Raw genomic sequence first — 21689 nt, forward strand, 5'->3', positions numbered from 1 at the left:
CTCGTAGCTCTAACTAATTCTAGCTAGCATTAGCTTTTCACAGTCTCCTGTGAAGAGTACAAAGTAACGTTACATAAACTTTTTTGTTATTTTCTGTCACAGCAAACACAGCACAGAGTAACTATTATACTGTAACCTGATCTACACACTTATGGCTGTGGTCACAAAACTACCCCTCTGTTAACATTTCCCAAAAGATGCTCACACTTTCTAATCAGTCTCTGGTTACAAATATATTTGTGTGAGTGGGAAAAATCATCAGCTACTGCTGATGTCCAGTGTGACACTGGAAAATATGGCTTTGTTTATTTTCTGTGTCGCATGTAATTTAATGAGGAAATACGCAACAGGCAATGCCAAACTGGCCATTTGGGTAGTTTTTTAGAAGGGGCATTATGGCCCATATGCCATTTTGTAACATAGCATGGTCCAAACATTTATTGCAGGTGGCGTTCCCCTCCTGCCCCAACTCTGTCCATTTACAGTTGGGACTGATTGAGGTCAGGCTGTGTTCTTGCTTGCAGATATGAAGTTAAGTTTGAGTGACACATTCACAAGTTTGAAGGTTTATCAGAAGCCCAAACACTGCACAGAGGTTTATAATACTATGACACAGAATTGTTCAACGCTGGAAAGTTATCTCCTCTCGTCTGAGGTAAACAGTGGAAATATGCAGTTTTTATTTACAAAGTAATCTACAGAGAATGTGCCCACATTTGTTTACCAATGTTGGATGACGTTGCAGTTGTGTAGGAACAAACTTACAAACATGAAACTGAGTCATGTTGAGTGAATGAGGGGGCTAGTGCTAATGTTGGTCTGAACATGGCCTAAATTCCTATTTAACAAGCAGAAAATATGCAAATGCTTCTTTGTGTGTGGTTTGGATAATTACCAAGAGAGAGAGCATGGATGGATGGATGGATGGATATGGAAAGATAGATAAACGGATGGACAGATAGATGGATGATGGATGGTTGGATTATGGATGGATAGACGAATAAATGGACGGATGGATGGATGGACAGATAAATGGATCATGGACAGTTTATTACCTGGACCCTGGCCTCAGTGAGTTTGGTTCTCTGGGCCAGCTCCTCCCTGGTGTAGATGTCAGGGTAGTGGGTTCTTTCGAAAGCCTTCTCCAGCTCCTCCAGCTGCTCTGCTGTGAATGTAGTCCGACTCCTGCGCTGCTTCCTCTTCAGGGGGAGGTCAGGCTCTGACTCCACATCTGACACTTCATCCATCCGACTGCCTGGACAAACACATAGAGGGGATACATTACTACCAGCACTATACTACACCCATTATTTTATTTTATTTTAAGTCTGTTCTTCTAAATGACTTTCAATCAATTGTCTATAGTCTCTTCAATCAAAATAATAATAATTCACAAATAATTTCTAATTACAGTAGCAGGCAGTTGCTATTTACTGCTGCAAAGTAAGACTGTGTATTAAATCGATTTGTTATTGGCTCAAGTAACATAAAATTGTAAAGTTAAATTTAGCAATGACCAGTGGTTGTTGAGGATTATAAACTGGGAGTAATCTGAAACATCATTTCATATTTGACCAAAATTTATTAAAATTCATTGAACCTGTCAACACACAAATACCCAAACATCTACAGCAGGCGTTCTCAAACATATTACTCAAAGGTCCACATCTGATTTTTATTCAAGGTCTAGAACAATTGAACAACAAAACAAAACATATAACTTTTAAGCAACATACATTCAAGACTGTCCAATTTCCACGTTAAAAAAAACATGCTGACCTTGTTTTATCGTGCATTTATTGAATCAATTGCACCTTTTTCTTTGGTGTCATGGTTTGGAAACCTCTCTGAAGAACAGAAACTACCTCAGTCGAATTGTTAAATGGTATAGTGTAAGGTTGATGTAAGGCTTATTGGTGAGTCACGCAGCTTAACCCAGAATCCCTGTACACCAGACAGTTACAGTGGATAACCAGCTCCATTTTAAATGATGACTCCCATCCTTTGCACAGTGAATTTCAGCTTGTTCCTTCTGGACGGAGGTTTATATTCCCAAAATGGTAAAAAAGAAAAATAGCTTTGTTCCAGCAGCGATCATTCAGATGAACAACTTCTACTAACATGACACATGTAACTTGTTTTACCTGCATTTATTCTAGTGGGTATTTATTCTAGTGTTTTTTTTTATTTACCTCTTTTTGTAACTCACTTTTATCTTTTATCTTTATCCTTTATTGTATATTATTTATCATGTTTGTGTAATGTCTGTCTATTGTCTAAGTTGTTGTTTTTATATTTTTGTCAAGAGGAATGCCTTTTACTGCAAACCAAATCTACCTATTGGAACAAACAAAGTAACCTTGAACCTTGTCAGGATAGAAAAATACATCTGAGCCAAGAGGGAGACATGGCATTGTTTTCCTCAGTTGTTTGAACCTCGTGCAAAATAAACACTTAAATGTCTGTCCACTCCTCCTTCAATACTCTATTTTCTTGATCAGTTTTTCTTTTCTTTGTGCATTTTGACAGCAACATCTTCACTACATTGTCGACAGAATGTCGACATTATGTACTAAATAATGTACGTAATCTGTACTCCGCCTTCTGGTAGGGAGACTTGTTAACTTTTATGATCAGCTTAACAATTAATTGTTGGCTTAGGAAACAGCAGTTGGCAAAGGAATCGCAACTCAATGTGCAGAGTTTGTAACCATATCACAGACCTTCTTATCAATCAAACATGGCAACAGAGCAAACAGGGTAGGACACAATTGCTAATCAGGGGAATAAGGTGTCTGTCTAAGAAATATGCTATTCAAATCCATCAATCCTTACCCCCCCTCTCTAGAATCTAAGCCAGGCCACAATGGGTGAATACAGGTGACCTTGACCAGGGACCATGCTGATTCTGAGAGCTGTTCAGTAGGATCCCACAACATCTGTATCATATGTGTATATGTCCCGTTGTGGTTTTAGTGTCTATGATTTAAAATTCAGTGGTTCGAGTCACATCATATGGCGATGATGAAGACTTAACACAGCAAAAGGCATGTTCAAAACTTCCTACAAATACAGAGGGAGGCAGAGGAGTGAGGGATAAATGATGCCTCAAATAGCACAGCCTCCAATGATTTCTCTGTATGGTTATTTATATGACAAAACAATTTTCTTGTGCTTGGTAAGTACAATTCTATATCAAAACCTGCCTATCCCAGCATCCCGCAGGGCACGGTACTGAGAGCTGGAGTGGAATGAGGGGTGCTAATCTCTCCAGACCACCTTGGTGATGTGTGTAGCACCATTCTTTCACTGTGGGCCTTGGGGCAGCCCAGACAAACACACTGGCAGGCTGAAAATAGTCCCAAAATATTTATTGTGCAGCTGATTTCACTCACACACAATGTGTCTATGCTGCTGTTCAGAAGGAGCCGTGGAAGATTATCTGATGGATGCAGATATCTGTTTTAAATGAGGCAGCCTACTGTTTACCAAATTGGACAGCAGTCATAATGAGATATAATGCTTCATGATGTTCTTCCACTAAACTTCCACAACATATAAAAGAAAGCTAAAATCTAAACACAATAAACCTGACTATTTATGGTCACCATTCACTGTGTTGGGTTACTGTATGAAATAACACAGAGGAATCTCGGTCTAGAAAATGTTTGTACTCACATTATTTATTTCAAGATTGTTATTATTTTGGTAACATATTCCTTTAAATCAAGCAAAATGTTTCTATGGCAGATATATAATGTCTTTATAAAACAAAAGAAAGTCATGTATGGAATAAAATATGTCTTAGCATTTAGAAAAGACAATGGAGACTGAGGAAACGGACGCATGAGAGTTATAATACAGGGCTCCAAACTAACTAACTCACCACCTTCCCAAAACTCACAATGGGGTGCACTAACATTATTCCACAACAAACACACTGACCAGGCATTTTTTGGCCTTTTATCGGCCTTGTGAGTGCAGGCATCGGCCGATGTGGATTATCTCAAAATTAAACAAAAATGAATCGACCTGTAACCACCCACAAGCAAATTTAATTGTTGCTCAAAAGCTAATGTATTAACAGGATGGCAACAGTTCCAAATTTGTCAAAATGTATCTAGTTTAAAGGTGATGTGTAATAAACATAAAATAGAAATTTGTGCATTTAAATCTAAACTGCTACAACTCTGCTTGTCACGTGAAATACAAATAAACATGTAATATTCTCAAGTTCTATCAAAACGGCACTGAAGGTATTTTTTCCACGGAAAATATGTTTTGCTGTATTTTTGGACAGTGCCTGCCCTTTTCCAAACTGTTTCCAGCAACGACTCGCCAAACCATCAGGTGCAATCATGTTAACACAAAGCAATGGCCAATTTTAAGCCTTGGAGACCAAAAATAACCTACGTCCAAATTTAGTCTCACAAATTTAAGACCAAAATCCCACAGTGTTACCCATGTCTTAAACCTTTTCAGCATGGCATGAAAGAACACAAAATTCACCAATGTGACAACAGAAAAATATCATATACCAAACAGTTGGTGGTGAAATGAAAAAGCATGGCACATGTAAATGTCAGCTGTATGGCTGTTGATGCAATGTAGAACATGAGAGCAGCACTGTTGGCTGGTGTGAGTTCATGACATGTCTCTGTTAGCATGATGTGTTATTTCTGTTGACACAGTAAGTGTATAATTCACAGTCTGACAGACTGAGAGCCGGATCTTAGATCCATCTCACAGCTAGCTTTTAATGTAAAAAAGGTGTTTAAAATCTGACTGGACAGTAAAGAGGGATATTTTTGATGTAAACATTTGTCATATGAGTGTATTGTGTGGCAGTGAATTCAGGGTACTGACTGTGGAGAGTGGATAATTACCCATATTTATTGATCGTTCATGTTGTTCATCATGTGCTGGTGAAGTAAGAAAGAAAAGGCCCATCAAACTGGTTTAGACAACTACATGGTTGGCTCTGTAGTTTAATTAAACAAGGAATTATGGGATTAGTGTGAGGTTCCCATTACAGGCCACTGGAAGAGTCTCAGGGAGAATATCTTTTGTATTCCCCCCTGGCTGCCCCCCTTGAAAGCTCCCGCTAGAGAATTCTCAACGGATTACATGTGGCCGCAGGACACGCTGCTGCATTAATTAAATCAATTCTTTCACCATTTACTGTAGTCCCTGCAAAGATTTGTTTTCCTATAAACCACAGTAAAAAAAAGGTCTATATTTGTACACATGCACATCTTTAAAGAAAGTTTACATTTACAGTATATGTCTTGTTTGTTGCTGGCAGGTTGGTGGAGGGATGGGGGGATGGGGTGTTGCTGCAAAGCAATTTGGCACTAACTCAGCGTGACAACACTTGAGGCCGCAGCAGTGGGCTGGGATCACTTTCCAAAAGGCACCTCCAAGTCCTCCGGGTGCTGCTGCGACGGGATGGACTCTATTTGTTTTCCCCCCGCATGCTGCTGGATTTAGGGGAGGAGAGGGGCAGAGGTGGGAGGGAGGGAGGAAGGGGTGTGAGTGAAAATGAGGCTTCCTTGCCTCACAGTATTTTCTGTCTCTGACTTTGTCTCTCTGTCTCTGTCAGCCCACACTGCGTGGATTTGGCTTGCTATTTCCTGTTTTGTTTTGTGGCTGAATCACCTTATTCCAAACCAGCCACCTTATTTTTATTAGAGAATTTAAGGAGTGATGTGAGCAGTCAATATATTCACGGTACAGAGGGTAGATGGTGTTCACATCCAACACAAGACTGCAGAAATACATGTAGAATTTTACAAGCTCTCAAGTACATACTGATAGAATATTCCCACCAGCATTTTCTACCAATGCATTTTATCTTATCTGAGTATGTGCCTTTGCTTCTTTTATGCATTTAGGACTCTGACTTGTGGTTTTGCCCCAGCTGAGTACTGTTTGTGGATGTGTAAAATGCATATAATGTGGGAAAATATATTTTGAAAATCTAAATAAAATGAAAAAGGAACTTACAAGTGGATGAACTAATGGTACCAAAATGTAAAAATTAATCACTTACTGCTATCACTTTTTGATGTGTCAGCGCATTCTGGTTTGGTTTAACCATAGATTGTGAAAATTACTTGGTGATATGATACATATTGCGATAAACGGGTTACGAGTTTTTTTAAATCAAAATTTAGCAAAACAGTCATAATATAAAGAACAAACCACCATATGCATAAAATCTGAGTTCACAACACTGCTATCAAGCAGTTGAGGACCTAAACACAAAAACCAATAGTGTTATTTAAGTCCGTCTTAAATAACTGAGTTTCCATTGCTTGTAATGAGTGTAACTTGCTTAAATGTTTGCCATTTGTACTAGTTTTAAGGCCCATTACAGCCTTTCAGTGCTAGATTTTTTATTCTAATACAAGAAATATTTTAGAATATTGGGCTTGTTTCTAGAAGGACAGTTTTTGCACTGTACTAGATTACTCGATATTTTCTTACACACCAAACCAAAAGCTATACTTGCAGTATGTGATGTGAGGCTTTGGAGGACATGATGAGAGCTGTGCTAAATAAAGACTCTGAGAGCATCAGCTCAGTGTGTGGGAATAACACTTAATATTTATGACGTGTGCACATCAACTGATGTATAGTTATAAAAGCTTAGTGTCATAGGCTCAATACAAAAAAAATGCTTTCTTCTTTCCTCTAGTGGTGGTACTCTTCCCGCCACATGTTGAAGTATCCTTGAGCAAGATACTGAACCCCAAATTTCTGTAAATGTGTATGAATGCGTTTGTTTCTGTTCGATGGACTTTGCCATCGCTGAGTGAATGTGTGTGAAAGGGTGGATGTGGCACGTAGTGTAAAAGCGCTTTGAGTGGTCGGAAGACTAGAAAGGCGCTATACAAGTACAGGTCTATTTACCATTTACATTATGACCACCTCAGAACCAGCATTAATTGTTTCAGCAGTTTGAGCTACAGTAGCTCGTCTGTTGGATCGGACCACACGGGCCAGCCTTCACTCCCCACGTGCATCAATGAGCCTTTGCCCACCATGACCCTGTCTCCAGTTCTTTTCCTTCCTTGGAGCACTTTTGATAGGTACTGACCACTGCAGACCGGGAACACCCCACAAGAGCTGCAGGTTTAGAGATGCTCTGACCCAGTTGTCTAGCCATCACAATTTGGTCTTTGTCAAAGTCGCTCATATCCTCACGCTGACCATTTTTCCTGCTTCTAACACATCAACTCTGAGGACAAAATGTTCACTTGCTGCGTAATATATCCCACCCACTGACAGGTGACATGATAACCAGATAATCAGTGTTATTCACTTTACCTGTCAGTGCTTACAATGTTATGCCCATGCAGATAGTTTTGGTTTAATTTGTCCAAGGCCAGTGGATCAGGAGGGTCAGCTCCTCTCTAATTTGTTGAGGTTTGGACAAATTAAACTGTCACTGAGATTTCTACCTCCACCCCCCATATGATTGTGGAGAAAATTCCCGGTTACTCTGAATAATCCAAAGACCTTAGTGTGAACAGGTTTCTTATCGGAACTTCTTTCTATGTGAAGCATAAAAATTAGAATAATAATTTTAAAAATCAAGCAGCACTAGAATTATCATTAGGAAACCTATGCATGCTGTTTGTGGCAATAAAAAATAATTTGCACTTGAGTAATATGTGTTTTGCCTTTAAGTTTGTCTTGCCAGAGTAGAGACTTGGAAACTGGGTCACCTGAGAGCGGATTTAAAAAGCAGAGCTGAGTACGAAGCTCCCGATAATTGCACATGTAAGTGAAAGTGCACGTGGCGGCACGATGTCACCTCAACGTTAACGGCACTGGTGGTTTGGTACTGCACGCCTGCAGCAGCTCCATGCTCGCTTTGGACGCTAGCACAATAAGGATCCCCGGAATGGAGGAGAATAAAGTTTGACAGGCGGGTGGATCAGGAGGGTCAGCTCCTCTCTCCAGCTGATAATGGAAAGCAGAGATTATGCTAATGAGACAGACGCCTAGAGCCGATAGAGGGGCTAAACCTGGACTTCATCTTTGTCTCCACCAGATCCCTCAATTGGCATGCTATGTCTTATCAGGAAAATGGGAGCACGGTGCAGCTCCTCACACATGCACACAGACACAGGGTGTACAAATGTGCAGCAGTATAAATAACAAAGTGTACACACACAACACACAACAACCTGGTTTTGTTACATAGTGAATATGATTAGCATATAAAACATCCATGCTTTTATTTTTTATCATGTCACTGGCATAGTGTGCACACACACACACACACACACACACACACACACACACACACACACACACACACACACACAGACTTTGTCTTCCTCCAAAAAAAACATCTAATTAAACAATTATGTCCAATTCCATCCAAAGCCACTTATTCATTGTTGCAGTAAAATGGGACATTCTGATCACTTAATAATTACAGTTGTAATTCCATTTCCCTGTTCTATGGAGACTGATTTATCACCAAATTAATACTCAGTCATTTTTTTCTGAATGTGCACTATGATCAGAGTGTGTGCTTTGTCCCTCTGAGCCCGTACTGAAGAATCAATCTAACATTGAATCAGCATGGACAGTGTTTTTGTTTTCCTCAAGACCAAAGTCTACTGTATAAATTAATAATGCAGAAACCTGGGTGAAATTTGTATTATGAAATATATCCTTTGGACGGCAAAGTTTTTATAGATTTGATTTGTTGGCTACAGGGCCGTAGCCAGGATTCTAGAAACACTGAGGTCATGACTGCAAGCTGAGAAAATCTCTTTTTTTGATGTTTTAAATATATATCTGATTTATTTAGTTAATTATTCATTTGTTGTCTGTATTTTCTGTGTATTACATTTCCCATCATGTAGGGCACAATGTTCACACTGCCACCAATTCAGCTCTGTTGGGGAATTTCTTTTTTGTTTGTCTAATAATTGGTTCAAATTTTGTTGTTCTTTTTACCTAAAAAATATTATCAAATCAAACTTAAAATATTGAAAAATATCGTATTGTGATATTTAATTTTGTGACATTATATCGATTCTCTAAAACACTGTTTTGATGATGAATACAAATGTAGATCCCACGGTGCTGGTTGCATAAAAAAAGTTTTAAAAATTACTTTTTTTATGTAGATGGTGGTGTGTTCTTTTCAATAGTTTTGCTAAAATTAGCTTGGGGGTTTTAATTGGAATATTGAATCGTGACCCCTGTATTGTGACATACATACATATCGTATCGCCAAATTCGTGCCAATACACAGACCTACTTTGTCGGGTGTCTGTAAATAATTTAATAAGGATTACAGTCTAGACCTTTTTGAAAAGTGTCCTGAGATCATTTCTGCTATGATTTCTATCAGCGGAAGCATACAATGCTCACTGCCAAACAAGAATGTGATTTTAACACTACACAAAGAAGTTTGCTTTGCTATTATTTTATCTGACATTATATTAATTAGTGGTGTAAAACAATATTGTTATGTTCAAACCCCCAACTGCTAGATAGCAGTGTTGTAAACATAAGACATAAGAGTGTTATGATATTGGATGTTACAAGGACTTTGATAAATTCAAATGTAGATCTCACAGGTCTAAATGATAATAAGTATATAAGTATAAGTATAATAATTATTATTTTTTTACCCATATCCATATTTTATGCATATGTTGGTGTGTTCTTTATACTGCGATCATTTAAAATTAGATTTTAAAAAATACAATATTTCATTTTTTTCATTATGGTTTTTGCCAGTATTTATTATCTTCACCCTGATAAAGACCATGTGAGGTCAAAACTGCCTGCTGCATCTTAAGAACTGTCTTTCACCAGGTTTTCCATCCTCAAAACCCTCTTAAAGCACCAGAAATGTCAGAAATTGAATATAATGTTCATAATATTCATATAGGTATGTTTTCATTAGTGTATAATGACCTGAAATTAAGAATAAAAATAAAAAGTTTTGGTTACCTTAGAATAAGATGTTTTTATTTACAGAGGTAGGTAAAAGATTTTCTTCTACAGAGGATGCCATGTTGAACCACCATGTTTCTACAGTAGCCCAGAACGGACAAACCAAATACTTGCTGTACATAGAGTTTTTCACATTTTTTGTGTGGAGACGGAAGGGTGAAGCAAGAGGGGTTGCAATCAGCACATACACCGCTAGATGCTACTAAATCCTACACACTGGTCCTTTAAGGTTCCCTGGACTTATAGAATTTTGACTTATAGCAACTGACGGAGGTGTTTGAAGGAACACACAGGACAAGTTTATTGTAGAGTGGACAGGACAGGGATCCTAAAACCTTCATTCATCAAACTGTTCAACAGACAGATGACACAAATCCTGTGCTGACTCACAATCTGTAAAACTGCAGTGTGTAAACTGTGGGTTCTGGTGGAGAATACTGACAATACGGTTCCCCACTTTGACCAAGACATGGGGACAAAGACTGACAGAGCTCTAGAGAGCTGCATGAAAGTAATTATGGGTCATTTTGAAAATCATATTAGTTCCAGTATAATTACACCCAGGATCTGCTTTCAGTTTTGCTCCATAGGCTCTGACCAGTCAAACAGACCACATTGGCTCAACAATTGATGAATTTATTAGTGGAAAACCATGTCTTTCTCAAAAAATGGCCTGTTGGTGCTTTAGTTTTGTCCACAGCTGTTGTGTTTGTGAGCATGAGAGATGAAAGAAAGAGAAAGTCTTCTCTAGTGTGCTGTCTCTGATAAGAATCTTTTTCTCTACTATATGCTCAGCCTTAGGGCAGGATTTAACCCACCTGCTCTCCTCACTGCTGACACTCAATGGTTCACACCATGACTTCTATACAACTCCCTCAAACTTCAAGTCAGGTCAGTTGTATTGACATTGCACAGAATCACAGACTAGAAGCTTACCAAGATATACCAGATAAAAAAAAGTTTCAAATCTGTATCAAAATAAAAACTGTAGAACTGGTTCTGGTAGCATTATCATGGCCAATAGAAGAACACTCCCGAAATCAGTTTTATCTCTGTATGTCCATTAGACAGATGACCCACGACATGTTATCCTTGTTTGTTGTTATTTTTAAAATTGAGATTATTATATAAAATCGAATCCTATCTGTGGCCCTTTGCTGCGTGTTACCCCCTCTCTCTGCCCCCTGTTCCTGTCTATCTTCAGCTGTCACTATCAATTAAAAGCAATAAAAGCCCCCAAAAATACGCCAAAAAAAAAATCTAATCTGATTAATATTCACAGGAAATAATCAGCTCAACATTCATAAATCTCAGATTTTAAACAAACTGCAGTTATTGTGTTCACTGTTTGGGTTCATTGTACAGTTTATTAGTTGTTATCTACTGTTATTGTTATACATTCAACATAATATAAAACTGAAAAAACATCCCTGTGTATAATACGTGAATGTTAAACAAAATTCTTTTCACTTCCAGTGTTAGGGTAGAAATCTAGGAGAGATCTCAGAACCTGGATGATTAAAACAAACCTGATTGGACAGATCCCACTAGAGGACGTTTTTTATAATTTGGATGAATGGACACTACAGTCAACATGAAAACTAATTACTTCCAACATATTTACCATCCATTCTAATGAGCACATCTAACATCACAAACTATATAAACAGAGTGGGTACAAACTCCCAGCAGTAGGACAACAAGCTCTGGCTGGAAGTGTGTGAATAGACAGGGACAGAGTAAAGTGGAGAGGTGCTGCCTGTGGCTCTTTTAGCCATCTCGTCTTGGCTCTGAAGGCTCTTTGGATGCCTCTTTCTGCTCAGCTGCCTCAATGACAAAGTGGGCTCACCTTAAACAACGGAGGCCCGGGAGCCTCCCAGGGCCTTTCATGGCCAATAGAGGCAGCACCTCAGGGGGCCACTGGCCATGAAAGACCACAAGCTGCACCGCCGCACTCTGCAGGACTTCAGTAAACACTTCCAGACTGAGTCACTAAAGCTAAGCAGCCGAGCAAAGTGCCGCCTGCATATTTAAGAATTAAAGAGGTCAAATGGTGCCGAGGCATGACATGGAACAGATAGATGGGGGAGGTTGTTGGAACAGATTTATTTATTTCAATTTATTTAGGTAACGCTGCTTTTTAAAACTTGACCAAAGGCTTTATCAGCAACAATGAATGAGAATCCTTATCTTTCACCAGTCACACATTTCTCCAAACCTGTGTTTATTCGTATAAATACACTGTGTGCCAATGCAAATCACCCGTTTAAGAACATTTATGTCACCTATTGAAATAGGAATTTAACTAAATTTATACCAACTCTACAAAACAAATCAACAATAGCTCTCAGTTGCTCCTGAAGGTAACAAATATGTAATTTGTAACAAAGCTACAGGTTCATTACATTTTTGCTGCAATGGCATATTTTAATTTTACTTGCAGATTTTTATGCATGTAGCAACAATACAGGGCCATGAATTGAAGGCCTGAACACTCGACTAATTGAGGCCAAAGCCAAAGTTTTGAAAATAATTCAAAGAAGACAAAAGAAAGTAAAATAAAATCTGCCAGTTGGCACCAGGAGCCGCTCCGTCAACAAAGGCCTCAAATTCAAGCCCAAGTGGGCAAAACTGAGCTGAAGCCGAGACCAGCGCCGTGCCGCTGCTGCTCTGCACACGCTCCCATTCACACAGTTCAGCATTGTTCCTGCTTTTGTTCCAATACAGCTCCAACACAATGGCATTTAGTCACAACAAATGCAGCAAAAGTGTATAGTAAGCAGCAGAAGTGCAGTGCGTGCAACGTAGGCAGTTTGACAATGATGAGTAAAATATTTGCCAAAAGATTTAGGAACTCTTTTCCAGCACACTGTGCTGGAAAGAAATGAATTGAAAAATCCCAACTTTTGTTATTTCACTATGAGAAAATACTTGACTGCAGCCACAAACATATGGTCTCACTGAAAGCTATAGGAGCGGTTACAGGCAGGTTGTGTGCTCTCAGGAAACGCTACATAAAACTGGCACTGAACTCAATCCAGCCCACACAAAGATGCTGGCTTTATCAGGGCATTATGTCTTAGCAAACTGCTATTAATGCAAAGTCTTTATCTTCTTTCCTCCCCAGGCGTTGGCATGCATGTGTCTTTATTTAGTAGATAAAAAATAGCCATAAACAAAAATTGCCGACTGTCAATATAAACACTGATAAAGATTAGAGCTGGGAGCAAATATAATAATAAGAGGCACTCTTAAGATATACTCGACACAGCAAAGCCCTCAGTGGACAGCTGCGGGCTTAGAGAAAGCAATTGCAGAAAGTTTTAAAGAGCAATAGAATAATCTTATTTTGGAAGAAAGTAGATTAACAATCAGAGCAGTGCAAAGAAAATGAAGTGATTTGTGCTTGCTGGCTCTTTACAGTTTCTGTTTGAAAAGCTTTGAAATGCACTCTGTTTGTAAGAGATGGGGGGATAGGTGAGCTTTTCATCTGCTGCCTGTCACTCCACAGGGAAAATACTCTCCTTCTGCCGTTGTCAATTTTCATGTCAATCTGGGCCGACCCGAGCCTATTCAGGGCATATATGTGTCATACACTGTGGATTATATGCTCATACACCAGTCTTAATCATCTAAAACATAAGAGGAAACTCTAAATTACTGTTATTTCCAAATCCAAGCCCATTGGTTTCTACCAAAGACATAAAAAAAGGCTCAGTAATTTCCTAAAACAGCTGCTCACTATAGTTTTTATAAAATTTTACTCAAACGGGGGGTGCATCATTTGTTGGGGACTAATTTGATAGAATTTAGTCTTATGGTGTTATTATCTTATCAGGCAGGGATCCCTAACTGTCTAAAAATAAAAGACAAATGAGCATTATAAGGCTCAAATAGGCTCATCATTTTTTACCCCTGGTCTTTTCTGTAGATTGCCGGATTAACAATGAAGACTGTGAAAACTATGAACACAATAGTCATTCTTACACATTATCTCATTGGGCTAACTTTTGGCCAAGGAAGTAATCATAACATTTGTACTATTTTTCTGGGGACTCCCTGAAACCCCCTCAAGGACCCCTGGAGCCCCCAGACCACAGATTGAGAACCACTGCTCTTTTTTTATTGTGGATTGTGTTGTACTATGGTTTAAAAAGTATACAAGGCAATTAAGTAGAAACCACTTTAACATAATTTCTCTAAAACAAACTGATTAAAATTACGACAGCATGTAGTGGGAAACAGCTGGTCAAACCTGCTGCTGTGTTTTTGACTTTTAGCAACATGTGAGTTATATCCAATCTTGAAGTTCGAAGTTGGAGGTTGGGGGGGGGGGGGGAAGCCCAGAGCCGGTGCATGCTTAAATCAGTGCAGTAATTTCCCGTGTAATACAAACCCTGCTGTTGAAGCTGAGCGCTCTCTCTTGCAGCTGGTTGCCCCCAAAATGGCTTTGCTCAGCTCTGGCCATCACTCTCATAGTTGGTGGAGGGGGAGCAAATTTCTGATTTGCAACACTCTGAGGACATGTTTATTGTCTTTGTGTATGGAAGCAAAAAAACACAAATAAGGCAGTGAGAAATATCCCAGGATAAAGTGGCTAAAGAGCAGAAAATGGGAGATTTTATGGTCATAAGTGGCACGGGCTGATGGTTTAGGTTTTTTCGGCTGTAGTGGTAACTACTAATTAGGCTTGAAATACAGAGATCACCCTTCCATTCTCACATTGAGTGTGTGAAGTGTGATTGAGTGATAGAATTTGGAACATTTGATTGACTCTAAAAATATTTTTTCACATAATTTGGAGCTCCCAAAATGGAAAAGCCATACTCAAACTACCGCGACAGCTTGTACAAGTTGTAACTAAAAGGCAGCCTGAAACCTAAACAGCATTTCCACTGTCATTATTGGAGCAGAAGTGAATGTCATGAATGAGTCATGAAGATTTTAGGATCTAAAAATGGGCTCACAGTCCAGATCAGGCTCAGGAACCTTTTTCTACTGAAGGAGTCAGACTCTGCTTGCTGATGCAGCTACACTCTTCGGGCAAAAAAAGAGAAATAAAAACTGGGTCTGATGGCGGGAAACAGAATCAGCTTGCTGCGACCCTGAGGTCAACAATCATCCAACACACTGTTGATCCAACTTGAGATAATTTCACAGACATTCACTGTCACTTCCCATTTTGGACATTATGTGACTCAAACCAAACTGTCCCATTGCATATAAAGGTCACTTTGACTTTTGCACTTTGACATACCATGTCAGATATCAGATTGCTATTATATTTATTGGGCACATTCATGGTCCCCAGAGAATAAAGCCTTTTGATTAGAATGTCCCTGTTGTGTCACCTTTGGGTGGATTTGGGTTTATTCTTAGTCTATCACATCTGACCACAAACACTGAGGAATATCAAGAAAATTCATGCCTTCATTTATAATAAAACAAGTATCAGAAATAACCACAGCAGCTCCTCTGGCACATTCTTCACATCAACTGCTTCATAACTGCAGGGTTATTGCATTTCCGACTGTATCCAGCCCTTTCTACACATTAACACTCTGTGGCACAGCAGAAGCACTCTGTGTCCGTTCTTGTAGTTTGACAAAATAATCTTAAAGGTCCAGTGTTTACGTATAGGATTATGTTTTCATTAGTGTATAATCAAAAAAGAGACAAAAAACACAATAAAAGTTAAAAATGAATTTGACTAAAAGCATTTGCTTTCTAATTTTCTATAGATATTGTGATAATGTTGTTGAATTCTTTTGGTCATGATAATCGTGTAGTGAAAATCTGATATTGTGACAGTCCTAATTGAAACCATTTCAATGTTGGAAAAAATATTAAGGATATAATATGTTATGTCTTTTTTGAATATCTTAATATTTTTATTGTTTAAATAGTTTTTTACTTTCATTTACCGCATTGACTCTTACCTTACAAAAACAAGACTGCCTTTTTAGTAAAGTTCACTTCAGTTTCTTCTGTCTTTTTCACAGCATTGATTACACACAGGTATGACGACTCCATCAAACAACCGAGTGCCAATAGGGCAAAGTGAGACTGATTTGAGTTCACAGAGCAACAGCTACTGACGGCTTTAAACTTTAAACTGAAACTTTAACTCCTTTCGGCACCTCAGTTGTAACTTTTTTCAAAAACTTTTGTGCCAACGGCCACTAACTTATTCCTCAACAGTTTTAAATGGTTTTGCTGCAAATTTTCAACCAAGAGAACATTTTTGCCTTTACTTTATCTCTTCTCTTTATTATTTTGTCTCTCCTTCCCATTATTTTTCATCAAAAGAGATGAAACCATTTCAGCATTAGGATACGTTATGTTACACTTGAATACAGTTTAAACGACAGAAGTAACAGTATGTTGCTTTAGTTGTCTTTTTTGTTTAATATTTCCATAATAGTGTCAAGACACATGCTGCTTGAAGTAGCTGTAGGAAGCACAAGGTTTCTACTTGCACCCAAACAGCAGTACAAATGTGTAGTGAGTGGACCACAGCACACCCTCCCACTGCAGATGTACATTCATTCAAAGCAGGAGCATTAGAAATGCCGATCAGCTCGGCAGCGCAGGGGAGAAGCTTTCCTTTCAGCGTTTTGCTGTTGTCTAGCTCAATCGTGTCACTTTGAGGGAGTCTATTCAGAGGTATTCATGCATCTGCCTTCAGGCTACAATGGTCGCCACTTTATAAACTGTCAGCCTGTTTGCCTCAAGCCTTTGGTTCGTGTTTCCTTTTCTTTAATAAACTTGGAGGAGTTCATCAACTCCTTCAATGGTAAACGCTGGCTCAAAATAACAGACGGGCCTCCTAGTCCATTTTAGATTTTTTCCCCCCCTTTTTTTCTTGTTAGCAACTGTTTGTGCATCAGCAGAGCTCGTCTGAAAGCAGACGTGCGGGTTGTTTTCTGTCCACATGCTCATCATCTATAGCTGCTTGAGCAGGGCAAAAAATGATAAAGAATACTGACTCTGAAGTCAGCATTAGTGAAAAAGGTAAATTCTTCAAGTCAGGTCTTCTTTTCAGTTTTCAAACATTAACCTCTCTCACTGATTCCTGCTAAAATCAGACTGCGCATCATCATCCCAGGAGATGATTTTGATATGATTATCAAGATACTTTTAACTCACCAAACACATGACAATATGACTATGGTGCTAATCACATTCATCAGTGTTGGTAAATTTAATTAACTTGATTGTGTTTTAATAAAGAATTACACATTATTTGTTCACAGATCATCTAGTTTGGAAGCAGTATGCTAGAAAGGATTTTATTTGTCAATCTATTGTGTTGTAATAAGTTTTGTACATCATGTTTAAGCACAATGTCATCTGTCATGCACAGCTCCATTTCACTAAGGAAATCCTGCAGTTTGTTCTTGTATTAAGGATTAATCTGTGTAGCTACATTTACATCAGAGACACAGGTGTAATATCGATTGATGGGTGCACATATCATTCTGATTGGCTGTGGTTATTTAGACCAAATGTACTCAATATATATTCAAGCAATACATCTCCTCTGCATACAGCACTATATCAATTACTCGTTGAATTAAAATTGTTTATCACAAATGTAAATGACCATTATGAATAAAATCCTTTTTTTTTTTTTTTTTTTTACTGCCTTTACTTGATAGTGACAGCTGAAGATAGACAGGAAAGGGTGGCAGAGAGAGGATGACACGCAGCAAACCCTGGGCGGCTGCAGCAAGGGCTCAGCCTACATGGGGCACCAGCTCTACCAGGTGATCTATCTATAGCTATCTGGGCGCCCCGATAAAATCCTTTATTTGTCCATCACCATGCAAAGGACATCAGGACTCACAAACAGGTTTGATGAGGATGAAAATTATGTGAATTTCAATTTCAATTCAATTCAATTCAATTTTATTTGTATAGCGCCAATTCATAACAGAAGTTAACAGTACCACCATGAGCAAGCACTTGGCGACAAGGGCAAGGAAAAACTGCCTGTTAAAAGGCAGAAACCTAGGACAGATCCTTCGGCTCTAGGTGGGTAGTCGTCTGTCTCGACCAGTTGGGGTGAGAGAGAGAGAGAGAGAGAGAGAGAGAGAGAGAGAGAGAGAGAAAGAGAAAGAGAGAGAGAGAGAGAGAGAGAGAGAGAGAGAAAGAGAAAGAGAGAGAAGAGAGAGAGAGAGAGAGAGAGAGAGAGAGAATCAGATGCTTCACAGTTACCAGACCTCAACCTAACCAATTATGGAGCAATGTATTAGACTCACACCGAATGAAAGAGTAGTTTTTGGAAGAATCTAGTAGAGTCTCACACACCTGGAGAGACTGTGACAAACGGCACTGAATTTGTTCTGGAGGCTCAGAAGCACACCTTACATCCACACAATAGCATTGTGTGAACAGTGGCCCCAACACGCTGCATGCTTCAGCTGTGTCGGAAGCTTAATGGAAAATATTTTATTTTAGCTGTTACTGCTGTACATTGCACAGAAAAGCACAAAAAGTTCTTCAAAAATGGTAAATGGACAGTACTACCACCAACTAGCTCAAAGTGCTTTACACTACATGCCACAGTCACCCATTCATACACATTCCTATGCTGATGGAAAAGGCTCATCAGAACAGAAACTAATTAATTCACCCATTTTATGTCCTGCCAAAGACAAGTGGAGTTAAGAGAATCCAACACTCTGTTATTGGAGCTGTCATCCTTTGAAGACAAATTTGGTTCATACTAAAAAGAGATCATTAAGAACCACACGAATCAGTGCTAAAGACCATTTGGCAGTAGGTCTCAGGTATAATGGGGTTTTATGTGTGACTTTTAATAAGTTGTATACCACAGTATCGTTCATCGAATTGCTCTGAAAGTGATCTCAACAATATTGTTTGCCACTGTTGTCGTGATAGTTGGTGTGGACTCCAGCATCCACTTGCGTTAGGACAACTTACACTTTTAATGATATATTTACAGTTATTGTTATAGTTATCATTCTTGGTGTGGATGGCCCTTTACACACAGCATGTTATAGTTTACTTTCATTTGTCTCACGTCTGTATATTAAGATCAAGGTACCTGTTGACAAATATTAATTAGATTCAATTCATTAATGCCTAGGTCTAATTAGAAATGCATTTATCTTTATCTTTATATTTGTCATTAGATGTTAAAAGAGCAAAATGTTGGAAAGCTCAGTGTACACAGTGTGGCCCCTGATCTATTTCCATAAGGATGCAGTTTGAACAATGCTCACTTCCCATTGTGGCCTAATAGTGTGTTAAATATGTGGCTCAAATTATTTTAATGCAGTGACAGAGAAATGGCCATTAATCCACTTTCATACCTTTCAGTAGCGTGAACATTTACTCAACCCCCCTCGCCCAAAAAAGAACAAAATTTCCAGGCCTTTATGCCCCAGTAATCTCTGTATATTTAAGGTCATTTTCTAGCTAATTACACCGGATGGTTGCATTTGGTGAATGTGATTTCCTCCACGACTGATGGAAGAAACCATGAATAAGCCATCTAATAGATCCAGGAGCACAGACCTCTGTATGGAAATTTCAAATTCAGATGCATTTAGGGACTGGCTATAATAATTCCTTCAACCATTTTCCCAACACAGGATCTTTGCATTCACTGCTAATATGAATAATCAGTTATACACACTTCAGATTTATTTTCACACTGTCCTTACGGTCAGATTTGGCTAATTCTTTTCTTTTTGATTAAAGTGAAAAAAAAAAAACAGCTAATGATAGGATTGTTAAAACATACAATATCAAGCTGTCATTTTCAAAATTAAAGTATTAGAATAATTTATACTACTGATATAATACTCTGACCGCTTGTAAGTAAATTATTTCTTTTCACGCTTCATGTTATCTATATTTATCAGGTCTATAGTGATCACTGAGGACACTGAGCTCATGTCCTCTGTTTTTTTTTTTTCTTTTTAGAGGCTGTATGTGAGGGGGGTGACATTAAAAACAGAATCGTTTCCAGGTGGATATTGTGTAATATTGTATATGTATCCTTACAAGGGACTTGGACTTGTGGCCTACAGCCCTGATATGTCTTTACATTTTTGTCCAAATCATCATTCTTTTTATTAAGAATTTCATCTTCTCCATATTTCAAGGATCAAATGCTATATTGTGTTGTCCTACTGAAAAGCAAGTGACAGCAAGATAAAGGAAATCAACATATAATCTACTGTAGATGTTAAAAATATGCAGATGATCATATCCAGTATTTAATTTAAGAGACAGATACTTTTGTTCTTTGGTTAAAATAAATTGCGTTGAGGAAAGAATAAACCTAAAAGACATCGTCCTACAAAGCAGCGCTGCTTTTTTGGACAGAATCATTTCGCCTTTAAAGCCTGCAGCTAGCTGTGAGGGAGCCGAGGCGGAGGAGGAAACCTCTGTGAATGGTTTGCCTGTAGCAGGCTCTCGGCCGTGATTTGCTGGACAGCCAAATGAGATGGTTTAAAGCACATTTCTCGCTGCCAAATCCTGACACAGTGGCAGCGAAGAAACCAATCGAGCACAAGATATAACCTCTTAAACCCTTTTTGAATAAAAAAAGTGAATTATTAAAAATTGGGTTTTTATAACTGCTCTATTCCATCGAATGGAAGTATTCACAATATATTAATATTAATATACATTATAAGAATGTGTGGAAATTTTGAGACCTAATTTGAAATAAAGTTCTGTGTTTGAACAAAGCTTGACCACTAAATGGGTTTGTTAAAAGTTGAATATATAATATAATATACATAACTGTAGAATAACAGCACGCATCAAACTGGAGCAGCACAGCTGCAGTACACAAGCTCTCCAGCTCTGAGGGTTCTCCATAAGACTCACAGAGGGCTCAATTAAAGACCAACCAAAGTGTTGACATTTTATTAATTTGTTGTGACCATATTGTTTGCGCCATGTGTTGTGATGGCCATTGTCCTGTATGTATTCTTTGCAAATGGGCTGTTAATGGGATGCCCAAGGCTTCTGACTGCCCTCAACCCTGTTTTGCCTGTTTGCTCTTTGTGCACCGCTTCTCTTTTGTTGGCTGATCAGCTTCCCATTGGGTCGCCAGACAAGATTCTTGGCATTTGTCGGCAAAATGAAAGGAGGATTAAGGGATGGCTACTGAACACTCCACAGCAGAGAAGTGGGCTGCTATTCTCCCATTCAAAGCCCCCTCCCGGCTCAGCAGCACCCCTTTATATATATTTGTTTTCTCAAAGACATCATTGAGAAGTCCAAAGTGCTACAAGAAATAAAGGGAGATCAACAAGTAGGTCAGCCCGACAAAAATGCTAATGGCTGTTCAAAAAAAGAGGAAAAACAATACAATTAGCTGCTAGAGTGTTTTCATGATGTAAAGTTTTAAAATATGGGCCTCACATGGGGCTACAATTAAGGATAATTTCATTAGATTGATTTATCAATGATCTAACTAATCTATAAAATGTCAAAAATAATGACAAATGCACATCCATCAGTTGTCTATTTGATGAGCAAGAGGAAATGGAGGAAGAAAAATACTCTTTAAAGGAATAAATGGATGTTTCTACTGTTGTGTTGAAGCCACTTTCATTTCCATATCATTATTATTATTATTACTATTAATAATCTTCATCAATCAACTTTCAGTAAAATCACATCTAATATAGTAAGATGTGCTCATA

The 21689-nt window shown here is 38.5% G+C and overlaps 1 protein-coding gene across 2 annotated transcripts in view; it reads right to left on the minus strand.

Annotated features, from left to right (window-relative positions):
* LOC127377803 (paired box protein Pax-7-like) overlaps window positions 1-21689 on the minus strand; it is a 72196-nt gene that overhangs the window by 41774 nt on the left and 8733 nt on the right. For both annotated transcript variants that reach the window (XM_051426053.1, XM_051426052.1), the window contains exon 5: window positions 1056-1255. In XM_051426053.1, the coding sequence (XP_051282013.1) occupies window positions 1056-1255 (200 nt within the window). The remainder of the gene's footprint in view (window positions 1-1055; window positions 1256-21689) is intronic.

Source organism: Dicentrarchus labrax, unplaced genomic scaffold, assembly GCF_905237075.1.
Source record: "Dicentrarchus labrax unplaced genomic scaffold, dlabrax2021, whole genome shotgun sequence".
Lineage (NCBI taxonomy): Eukaryota > Metazoa > Chordata > Actinopteri > Moronidae > Dicentrarchus > Dicentrarchus labrax.